Here is an 11,923-nt window from a genome sequence, read left to right on the forward strand (position 1 = left end):
TCCCAGTTGTTTTGGTTTCTTCATAACCACCATGGGCGATAACCATGCCGTTGGGCCGGATACGGGTTCTATGATGTCTGCTTCACGTTCTCGTAGCTCCTTGGCAACTAACTGCCACATGTGGAACGGTGTCCTCCTGTGTCGTACTGCCTTGGGTTGCACCATGGGGTCAATGTGTACTTTGACCAAATTTCCTTTCAGGCATCCAATACCCGCAAGAGTCCTGGGCGTTTCCTTAGTAGATCACTGAATTTGTTTCGAGTCTAATGTCGCAAATGAACTTTATCATTCGTAGATCTTCTGCGGACTCCCAACTGAGTAGGCATTCTATGCCCGCATTTACGATGCATACTGGACTTGATCTCCTTGTCTCCCCTGCTGAGCATTGTTCTGAAGTGTCTGGCAACTGGCAGTGGCGTTTTGCAACCTTACGCGAACAGTAGGGGGTGTCTGTGTGTTTCCGTGCTGGCTGCGGTTGCATCTGCTTAAACATGTCTGCAGGCATAACGTTTAGGGATGCTCCTGTGTCAACTGTCATGACAGTTTCTTGCCCCTGTATATGTATGCGGCACTTGGGTCTCTGTTTCTTTTTCGGCGTGCCATTGCCTTGTTCCAGGGCCGAGACAAGGTGAACCTTGCCCTTTCGCCTAGCCCGTCCGGATTCAACTGTTGCCGCCTTTCCGTCATGGTCATCCCCAGATTCATCTGTGGAGGAGTTATCCCCAGTCACACAGAGGCAGATGTCTGCCTGCTTCTTCTTCCTGGCATACACTAATGGTGGTTGGGTTTGGTTGAGTTGGGGTGGGCCTGGCGATCGGCATACTCATGCATAGTGATCTTTGCGGCTACATGCTCTGCACGTGGTGCCTTGGGCAGGGAAGTTTCTTCTCCCATGGCGTGCAACTCCACACCATTTGCATACGTTCGTCCCCGGGGTTCTTGGTTGCCACCTCCGGGCTGTGTGAGGTTCACTGTTTTCTTCCCTAGGCGCTGGATGGTTTGAGATTTGTGCCATTGTAGCTGGAGTTAGTTGCAGTTTTTGTAGCGTGGTGCCCATGGCCCATGTGAGCTTTTCCAGCATGCGATAGTTCCCTCTGGTGTCCATATTCCAATATTCTTGAGAGTGGGAGGCCCTTCTCGCTCAGAACTATGCGTCGCAGCTTTTCAGAGTTCATGCCATTGATGATCTGGCGTCTGACTTCTTTTTCCACGTCCTCTAACTCGCAGGATAAGGCCAAACGCTGGAGCCTAGTATGCTATGTATCATGGGGTTCATCCTCTGTCTGGATTGGGGTGAAAAAGTTGAATGTCTCATAGGGTTCAGCTGAGGCACGAAATGCACCGATAGTGCCTCCTTTGTCGACCGATATACGTCTGCACCATTTAGCACGGCTAGGGAGTTGAAAATATATAGCACGTCATCGGCCACATTCAGTAAAAGGAGTCACCTAATTTTCCTTGGTGTGGTACATCCTTACAGTCCATTGCCATCTTGAATTTATGGATCCAGATCATCCCTCTAGGCCCGACCGATGAGGGGTCTGTGTAAGGGTCAAATGGTCCCAGTGCTGCTGTGGCGCCACCTTGGTTGTGTGCTGTTGCGGGAGAGGGGAGCGACACCGCTATTCTCGCAAGGGTGCCTGGTCTGGCCGTGGATATGCCTTCTGTCATGTTCCCCCTGTAAATCCCCTCTTGCAGTGTGACTGGGTGGTAGTTGGGGCTGCCCTTTCACCTTCTGAGCAGTTCTGGTGAATTCAGCATTCTGTTGCAACAAATCGCGTGTGTAGCGTGGCTGGATCCATGTAAGCCCTACCAGGGTCTGGATGGCGTGCCTGCGTGAGTTGCCATTGCCACTGCGTCGTGCAGCGTGGTTCCAAAAATGTACTTTTTTTGCTTGGAAAGAAAAATAAAAATGCTCATGCGTATGTAATTCATATTGCGACCTTGTCGCCAGTGTTACATATCAGCTGGACCTCCCTGCTGGGCGAGGGAGCTGTGGTGCGCATTGTTTAGGTTTGAGGGCAAAAGCGTGCGTAAAAAAATGCATCCACTTAGAGGCTTAGCAGGAAAAGCCCGTGCCTTCCGGCTCTTTTAATTAACTCACGTCCCACGTGCGCGGGTGATGTGACGCCTACATAACAGCCACCATACAGGTAGGCCACCACTGCACACACTGCAATAACAATAGTTGTGCTAAGCTTCAGAGTGTATTGTAGTATGCAGCAAGTGCCTGGTTCCCATGGCCCCTACTTCACTGCTGTCCCTCCCCACAACCCAGAAGCAATCCTGCAGACAGAAGGAGCTGCCAAAGGCACTACAGAATCCATCGCCCCCCTGCTTAGAAGGAGGTGTGCCTTCCTTCAGTAACAGCCCCTGACACCAACACACCCGTCTCTGTGGTCTTTACGTGTGATTTAATAGGTCCTCATTTTGAAAACAAAAAAATTCTAACAAAGGCAGTAGAAAACCACCCAAACGATGAGGGTTGTGAAACAAACGGTTTCAAACAAAAGGGGGACTAGCTGCTTCCAGATCTGCAGACCCGTCAGCCCGCTGTGGGAGCACAACACGTCGCAGAGTACGGTGTGGCCTCGACATCTCGCGGAGCTGAACTGGGCCAGAGGCGGTTGCCATGGCGCAGAGCTCGGGAAGTCCAAGAGCAGGCGGCGCTGATGGCTCGGGTGGTAGACTCGAGCGGACTGATAACGCGTCACTGTGCGCATGTAACGCTGGCGAACTGGGGGGGGGGGGTCGGTGGGGTTGTTCAGAACTCGTCTCTCAGCTGCAGGGACTGCGTCTGCGACGCAAACACGGCTCAGACATTGCGGCCCACTGAACTTGGTGGCCCAAGGGGGACCCATCTACGAGAGGCAGGCGGGCCTCTTCCCAACTGACAGTCTATGAAGGGCAAGTGCCTTACAGAATGATGTCGCTTTGGTCCAGTGTCAGTCAGTGCGGCCGTCTACCGTCCATTTTCCATTGCAAGCGTGAAAAGCTGAATTCAGCAGTGGACTGGAATGAGTTTAACACCGATGGCTTTCCCCCAACCTAATACCACACATCACACACATCCCAAACAGTTCCAGCTCTTGAGTTCTCGTCTGCAAGCCTTCAATAAGGGTCTCCCCGTTTAGTATGGCATTTCTATGGAAGGAACCGAGCTGTGCAGGAGGTGCAGCAGGCGCCAGGGATGGGAAAATGCAGCAGATTGCCCCTCATCTGTAACCTTTACAGATGCCCCGCAGCGGACTGGTGATGTTTAATGTGTAACTAGCAAGAGAACGTGGGCCCCAGGCATGCCCAAGCATAGCCCGTTAAGGCCCACACGGAGCTCTAATCAAGTGTGGGTCTCTGACATGCAGGCAGCCTATCCTGCCCTTCCTTCGCAAGGTCGGATTGGGTGGCAGGGCAATTTAGCTCTTCAGTCTCTGAGGTCAATAAATGAGGTGCCACTCAAAAAAAAGGGATAATAATAACCGAGTCATAACAGAAGCTGGGGGTTGTCTGCCTTGAGGCGCTATCAAAGAACACATTATTATTGTAATCTCCTCTGAGCCAAAATCCACCGGCTAAATTTAGTACAGGCCAAGCTGTAATGTTATTTTTAATCAAACTCCATACCCACGTGTGCTTGTATTTGTAATAGCAGTGTGTAACCCACCCCCGCGCCCCGGCCTCCAGACTAATATTTAATTTAAGTACTGAAATGTGGCATTATGGGTAAGTACACAGTCCTGGGAGCAATCCAAGCAACCCAGGACTTGTATTAAAGGCAGGTTTATCAGAACGAGGCTGTGTGGATTACTGGCCATCAGCAGCTCCCACCCCCGCCTCATGTTAATTGCACTTTTGACACTTTAACGGAACCGCAGACCAGCCAACACTTCACTCTCACAACTGTTTCCCAACACTTTTTCAAAGTCCTCTACAGCACTGTCATGGATCACATCTTTGCCACGTAACATTCTTGGTGGAATCATGTGGAAGAGTTCGCCTTAATTAATGAGTATTATTATACAGCAAAGATCTTGAATTTACAATTATTAGTGGAAGATGGCATGCCTTCAATTGATCGCGGTCCAAACTTCTTTCCTGGCAAGGACTACACAAGATTCCAAAGGCGGGGCACCAGAAAGACCCCCAAGACCAGGAGGGGGGGGGGCGAACCCGTGTCAGTGGGCTCACATCAGAGATCACTTGCCACTGCATGTAGGGGAGGGAGGGGGTGGCTGAGGAGAACAGGAAGGCAGATGCACGTGTCTGCCTGGGGCGCCCTCTGGCAGCTTAAAGGGGATGGGCCCATTGGGTCACCTGAGGCTGGCCCCAATCAGCAAAGGAGGCCGAGAGGTGCCTTGAAACACGCTGATGATAATGCAAAAGTGCTAGACAAGCAACCAACCCAACGCGTCTATAGAGTAAGTGCCGCGTCCTAGCCCAATGTTTAATGTAAGCACGGGACCTTGCAAGGGGTCCACCTGAAGCCTACCCTCAGCCCCCTCCCTGAGCATTGCCTTCCCCCGAGCAGATGCATAGGCCAGCTGTGAGCCATATCCCTGTTCCGAGAGCTCCAGCTAAACAGTGCTTGTGTCCCATTCCTGGATCGCTCCGCTACTTGGGCGTGGGGAACTCCCCTGAACCAGACCTCTTGCTTTAGGAAGGGGGGGCGGACTTTCCCATCCCTCCACTTCTGCTGCCCATTGCGCTGTAAATTCGGCACCTAGCCCCCTCACTCCGCCCCCTCTCCCCCGCAATGTGTCCCGTTCTACAATGTCTGCCAGGAGGGCCCTTTACGCGCTTTTATAGGCATGACACAAGAAGTCTGTACTTCCACGTACAGGTGGAAGCCGGGACACTGCTCCGTGTACAAAACCACCTTCTGCCGCCACCCTCCCTTCTCCGGACCCCGATTCCCACCGAGAGACAGATGGGGCCCAGTCCGCGGACCGCACCAACTCGCTTTGCAGACAAACCGATTAGGAAATACATCGTGCCCTCAAGCCGGGAGCAGCTCCAGCAACACACAGCAAACGGGGATGGGTGAATATGCAAATACAGGCCCAAGTGCATTTCTTCACAGATTCCTTTCAGGTCAGACTTTAGAGACAGCTTTGGAAACTGCCCCACAGCAAAGCCCTGGTGCTGTGGCTAGCTGCCTGCCTTATGCAAGTTAAGGCATTATTAGTGACCAGCACGGGTTTGGCTGTCCTTCGTCATCGGGCCCCCCCCCATGGGAGGAGAAAGCCGGGGCTGCAAAGTGTGAAATACTTACAGTGTCATGGCTACCCCATGAGCTGCTGAACGCTGGGCGGGAAACGCTACACAAGTTTGTGTACAAATAGAGACAGGGCCACAAGACATAAGGACACGTGAACGGCACACTCACCGTGGTCTTGACTGGCACGTACAGGACCTGCTTCCCGCCGGCGGCCGGAGGAGCCTCCCCGGGCCCCGCCAGCTGGAACCCCTTGGATTTCACCCAGAACCTGAACTTGGGGTTGTCCGCGGATCCGGCGTCCACGCCCAGCAGCAGCTGCGCAATGCGCTCGCACTTGCGCCGGGTCACGGTCTTCGTCTTGCCCGAGTCGCCGTAAGTGCGCAGGCACCAGTCCTGGAAGTGGCGCTGCATGTCCCACTCCGGGCCCTCCATGGGGCGGGCTGCGCGGCCCGGGGAGCGCTCCCAGAGCTGGTAGCCTACTCGGCCGCTCATGTGAAGGCGGAAGCTGGTTCCCTGGGCGTCGCTCTTTGGGGGGCACGGGCACCTCTGGAAGTCCGGCCTGGCGCTGCTAGGCAGCCATCCCTGGTGACCTGCGTGCGCAGGTCGGTCCGACTTCTCCAGCTGCCTCCTCGCACCGGGTATCTTAAAAAAAGAAAAAACACAGACAGGTGTTTATATAGCGCACTTATCAGCTTCCTTGTTTTTAGGTGTTCTTCGATGTACCCGCTATAGCTGTCCTCTGAATACATAGGGAGGGCTCTGGTGTATATTGTTAAATAGCACATATGTCCTGTTACTCGTTTCGATGTCTGTTAAATGTTGTTTTTTTATTTGACCAGCTACTGTGTGATGAATAAACGTTCTGCTTTTTCCTGGTAGTTTGCAGAACAACACATGTTCACCCATTTACCCGGATGCCCCGCCCCCGCATGCCACACTCTCTTCCCTGTGGACCAGAATGGGGCGAGTGCTCTAAACTGCCAGCTTGTGGCCTGCGCTTGCCCTCCCCCCAAAACCACCACCCCAGAGGCCAGGATTCTCAGCCGGGCTGGGCTGCTCCCCCGTCCGGCTCAGCCTTCTGGAGGCGAGCCCTGCCACCACCCCTCCCCTCTCGCCGTGCCAGCTCCGAACAATGCCCTGCGCGCTGCGGCGGCACAGGCGGAAACTTCTCACCTGGCGTGTGCGCAGCCCTCGAGGTAACCTCTTGCTGGGGGAGGAGGGCGTCTATTCTAGACATCGCTGTTCACAATTGGACCCCCCCCCTGAAAGAAACAAACCACCATGTCCCTGCTGGGACCTTTCAAGGGGCCTCCCCTGTGCACACTATTTCAATGGAAAGTTCAAGGGCCGCATTTGCATGCCACAGCCAGGGCCCTCCTTTCAATTGAGCCCAATGGGTGCGTGCCAGGGCCCTGTGGACGTGCCATGCTATTGTCAGCCATTAAACTTTCACACCGACTCCTCTTTTTGTTCCCCTCATCAGATAACACCAGAGCGCACGTCCACGGATATCAAGTCTGCTTGGGTGTTTCTGAAATAAAAGGATCCAGGATGGGGTGGCCAATCCTGACCATCAAGGGACAGGGGCATTACGCCTTCTGCTGCAGGATATGCCCGCTCCCCGGATTAAAACGGCTGCTTTGGCATCAAAATCCCCTGTACAGATGCCCGAGGCGAGACCTTTGTAATCCTGCTCCCCCCTCTTGCCTCTGCCCCAGAGTCCCTCCCCCGCCCCCCCGCCTTAGAGCCCCGACTCCCCCTTACCAGTTTATGGAGGCCACCGATTCTTCTGGGGAATGTCCTGGAGGGGGTTGTGCGAGTTGCTCTCCCCCCGGTTCCCGCAGGAGGCCCCCTGCTCCCCAGTCAGGCGTGCGGGCCGGTCTGTGCCAGGCGCAGAGTCCCCATTGTTCCTTCTCGCTGGATCCCGAACCCCTTATTATAGCAGGCGGGGAAGGAGGGGGCTGTGAACCTGTCCGGCTCGCCTGCGGATGCTCAGCGGGTTCAGAGGCAGGTGCTCGGCTTCCTGGCCCGTGCACGGCTGCTACCTCTCGCTGCCCTTTCTTCCATCCCCGGACGGTGAAGGGAGTGGGGAGCTGGTGGTGGTTGTGTATCTCTGCCCCCCCCTGCGTAGGCTATCTAGGCTGTCCCGGCACTTGCAAAATGGCTCGTGCCTCCTCCTCCTCCTGCTGCTCCCCGGGCTGCCAGCACTGTCTGCTGCTCAGTGGTACAGGGGGAGGTCTCGGCGGCTGGAGCCCGGGACTGACAGTGGAACAAGCAACACAGAGCGGGCTCTCCAGCTCCCACTGCCTGTGCGCCTCGCAAGCCTTTCCGCTGCTGCCATCTGCAGGCCGCACGGCTGCACTACAGCCACCTATCCAGGCCCTTCGTGTCCTGCAAACAGGACCATTCGGGAATAACTACCATGACTGCCCAGTATCACCAATTACAAGGTAGGCGTTTTCTGCTACCTGAAAGCAAATAGCCATTTTGTTTCCAGTTTTGCTTCTGCCTCTTACTAATCAATGTATTAAAAACACTCAGAAAACTCCTAAAAACCTGGTTATGACCCTTTGCATCACCCACAAGGCTATCTGGTGCCTGGGACCTCTTTACCTCCAGCTTTCCCTCCCTACATACATTCCTGCCAGAGTCCTTCAGTCTTCTTACTCCAACTCTGCAGATCAAACAATTCTCCAAGCACAGAGTGACAGGTCTTTCCTCCGCTGGTGCCTCCCTCTGGAACGGCCTGCCCCGTCCCCTCAGACTTGAGCCAGATCTTCTTAAATTCTGGAAACTTCTCAATACTTTCCTTTACTTCTCTTCCTTCCCTCAGACCCTCCCGTGCTAACACCCCATCTGCCTCTGCAACTGGGGCCTGGTCCCTTCAGAGTCATACAGGGGCCAGACCACCCCTTACCAGTGTGACAAATGAACTTCCGGGACACCAGTGGTCAAGAGATGAATATCAATCAGCCCCACACCTCTAGTACACCAGAAGGGAAACAAACAGATTGGAAACACAAGTAAATTATAGACCTCCTTTTCCAATTTTGGTAATGTGGACGGAACGGAAGGCTTAACTCCGCACGGCCGTGGATCGTTGGTTAGTTGCAACACAGCGAAAATACAATTATTCCCCTATGATAAAAGTGACTGTCCAGTCAACGTTATTGTTAGGACCGATTTGATATTGTATGTAATTTTCCCTCCATGTGGCAACCCCCAAACTTTTTGCTGCTGTTTTACACCCTGATCTAGACTTTGCCAGAGAAGCGCAGCCTTCCGCCGCACTCCTCTGGGCTTTTGCTCAATTCTTATGGGGAAACTGACATGCCCTTAAGACAGTCAGTACTGGGAGACTTTGTTTCCCTTAGTCCTTTCCTCATGTTGTAGCTTTTGTCCAACATGAAACAAGAGTGCACTGTAACTTACTTTAACGCGCTCTTGGGTCTCTAGTCCTTCCAAAGGCCCTAGAAACTCTCGTTGGACTTATTATGAACTGTGCAAGTGTGTCACGGACAGGACTGGTGGCAGCTATCGTTTCTCTTGTGTTTTGAACCCTTTTTCGCCATGTTATCCGGGCTAACCGCGTTTGGCACAAATGAGTGGCCTGGCTCCAAAATGGCCATGCCACGAGGTTCTTGGTCCTGTCCTCTGACCGCCTTGCCCCTTCACCTTCCCCAGGTCGAGACGACTCGGGCCCGTCCTTATTTGGTCATGCACTTTCCCGCAAAACCCAACGCTTTCGCGGGCTTCTGCATGCCTTGTGTGTGCCTCCAGGATGTGGGCTAGAACGTCTGAATCTAATACACCTCCTGGGTGCCAGAGAGTCTGCAGTGCCATGAATGACTGGGACCACCGTGGTCCCAGTCATTGGTCCACGTATGGAGTGTGTTTGTGAGCAGATCTCCCATTGGGTCCTCTCTGTTTTGGCGCAAAGGGAATTTTGGATAAGAGGAGGCCGAAAACACCCATACCATGTCGATCTCCTGAGTTCTAACTGAATAGAGGATAGGATCAAAGTATCCTGCAACTACGAAGCCAAGTCAAGGAACCACTGGGATGCGCTGGAAGTTTTGGCACCCTGTGCCTGCTGTCGTCCCATGGGGCCCCTCTGCATCTGGTCGTCCTAGAAGGTCTGCGAAGACGCTTCGACCCAGGGACCCTATTCTCGGCACCTTCCTCAAACCCTGCAAGTAAGCTTTCTCGGAAGTGTCCCTGGGCCAACCAGTGGGCCAACCAGTGGACTGACCAGCTTACCAAGTTGCTTTGGTCTATCACCGCCGACGTTTAGAGGAGGCCCTCGAAACTTGGTATACTGCTAGCTCTCTGTCCCCGGCACCCTCACACAGAATTTCGTACACTTGGCATTCCCAGGTCTGAAGTGAGACGAGTGCGCCAGGACCGGAGTGAACGCAGTTACTGTGTTGTCCTGCCGCGGCATTGTCTTTTGCAAGTACACTGCATTTGTGACCCTCTTGCCCTTGAAGCCTGCTGCAGTGCAACTGGGTCGATTCATCCACCCGGAATGGATAAATCGCCACTGTCCCGCACTGTCGCGTTTGGGAATCATCGCTGTATCTCAGGAACTGAAAGCTGCAGAGACGTCCTTTTTGTTGTGTTCGAGCCTGCAACCTGAGTGGACTGACGGGCGAAGTTTGGGTCCGCTTGCATCGGGGACCGGTGAGTACTCCTTACCCTAACTGGTGGCCCCTAGCGCAAGGGCTCATTTGTACACAGTGGCCCTGGGGGCCCCTCTCCTTTCCACTGCTAGTGCAAAATAGCGACTCCATCCCGAACTCTCGAACTGCCTCTGCCTTCAAGTGGAGGTCCTTCTTGAATAGTGAGAACCTGTTCTGCATCACCTCATCCACCTTCCCGAGCTGCTAGAGACCCCTGAAGAGACTCTATTTTGCCCATTGGAAGAACCGCATGTGCTTGCATTGCATGTACTATTGAGCACAAGGCTCCTCTCTTCTTAGGGCTTGGACTGTCTCTTAGTTGGGTGTATTGTTGATGTCGAACTGGGCCTAAAGTCTATCTGCACTGCCTTTTTCCTTCCCCTCTAGGTTGTCGACATATTTCATGCATTTAACTCTTTAGACACCAATGGTCTTGTATATACATTGTATTGATAGAGTTGTGTTGGTTTACTTAGTGTTACTGTGATTCTTTTGCAATGGTCTATGTTACAAAGGCCTTGTAATAAATGTGTCTATATTTTTGATATAACACTTGTCTGGAGTAATTTGTAAGTGTCCTTGCTTTGTGTGCTCATTGAGGTCTTTCAGTCAACCTCACCCCTCTTGAGACTTAGTCTTGACCGCCGCCATCGCTACCCTGATTGGTCTGGCTTGTCCAGAGGTTATCCTGTTCCAAAAAACTAGGCTGGCCTTCTGAACCTCTGCCCCTCCAGGTCCGAGTTCAGAAATCCATCTCAACAAATTGGTGTACAGCGGTGGGATAGGACTAAAGGTATCCAGTGTTGCGCACGAGCAAAGGCATTTCAAGTTATTCCTACCAGGACACATAGTGAATTGTCGTAGTATAACTTTTTAAAGGCCATAGTCCTATCTAACAGTATGGAAACAAATACCTTGTTAACTTTAAATGCTTCTAAATCCGAAACATTGAAAAAGATGTGTGCTGAGAGAGGTGTCTCTTCTCAAGGCACCAAAATGGAAATGATCCAAAGAATCATGGCTTGGCAAGAAGCTCAGCTTAGCGCTATAGCTTCAGAGGACAGTGCAGAAGGAGGTGGGGCTGCTCTCACTTGTAGAACTGACAGTTCTGGCGCTGCACTGGTCCACAGCGACCATGAGGACAGGGAGGATGAAATGTCCAATGTTTCCTCTGCCAGTGCGGATGGGGAGGCCATACTTGAATTCAAGAACCAACAACTGCTGTTTAGGCAGAAGGAGCTTGAGTTCAATATGGCCAAACTAAAAATCGAACAGGCAGAAAAACAAAAAGACAGGGATCACCAGTTGGAACTGGCCAAGCTTCAAGTTGCCAATGGACCCAGGGTCCTGGTCATAGGTCTGGGGCCTCCTCTCATCCAAGGTTTCCAAAAGATCTGCTCAGTGTGTATGAGGAAAAGAATGACATTATGGACTGGCTGAATACATATGAGTATGCATGTGAAGTTCAACAAGTTGACAATGCTGATAAAATTGCCTGGTTACTTAGCAGACTGCCCCATTCTGGCTGCAGTGCCATAATGGAAATGTCGAAGGCTGAGAGAGCAGATTTTGCAATGTTGAAGCAAACTCTCATTTTAAAGTTTGGAAAGACTCCTGCCCAATACTTAAAATGATTCAGAGTATAAGAAAAAAGAAGGTGGTACTTGGGTATCTTATGTAAATGAATCCTTTAAAAACTGGCTGGGTTGAAGGCTATAAGGTCTCCACCTTCGAGGGTATGATATGTCTTGTCATGCTGGAACATATTTTTGCATCTTCTTCCCCTGAGCTTAAGCAGCATTTGGCAGATTCAAAGGAGATAGATCCTAAGAAGCTTGCCATTGCAGCAGATTTATGGGTGTCACATCGACTGTCCCATAAGGACAAGACCCATCCTGGTAAGCAGGAGGAAGGGAAAAAGTCCAAAGATAAGGAGGGTGGGGAAAATGATAAATCTTCTTCCCAAAAGGGCCACAAAAAGAAAAATAAGGGTAAGACACAAGAGAACTCACAGGGTAGTGGAGGT

General features: G+C 52.3%; 1 protein-coding gene across 9 annotated transcripts in view; it reads right to left on the bottom strand.

The window, feature by feature from the left end:
* NOL4 (nucleolar protein 4) overlaps nucleotides 1-7,499 on the bottom strand; it is a 692,229-nt gene extending 684,730 nt beyond the window's left edge. For 4 of the 9 annotated variants that reach the window (XM_069620997.1, XM_069620990.1, XM_069620994.1 and 1 more), the window contains exons 1-2: nucleotides 6,980-7,498; nucleotides 5,384-5,857 (exon numbers count right to left, since the gene is read on the bottom strand). In XM_069620997.1, the coding sequence (XP_069477098.1) occupies nucleotides 5,384-5,707 (324 nt within the window). In that variant the 5' untranslated portion in view covers nucleotides 5,708-5,857; nucleotides 6,980-7,498. Of the gene's footprint in view, nucleotides 1-5,383; nucleotides 5,858-6,979 lie in introns of all 9 variants that reach the window. The other 5 variants (XM_069620996.1, XM_069620993.1, XM_069620989.1 and 2 more) reach the window with 2 other exon arrangements.
* Between the last annotated feature and the right edge of the window lie 4,424 nt (nucleotides 7,500-11,923).

Source organism: Ambystoma mexicanum, chromosome 5q, assembly GCF_040938575.1.
Source record: "Ambystoma mexicanum isolate Mex_15411 chromosome 5q, UKY_AmexF1_1, whole genome shotgun sequence".
NCBI classification, from domain to species: domain Eukaryota; kingdom Metazoa; phylum Chordata; class Amphibia; order Caudata; family Ambystomatidae; genus Ambystoma; species Ambystoma mexicanum.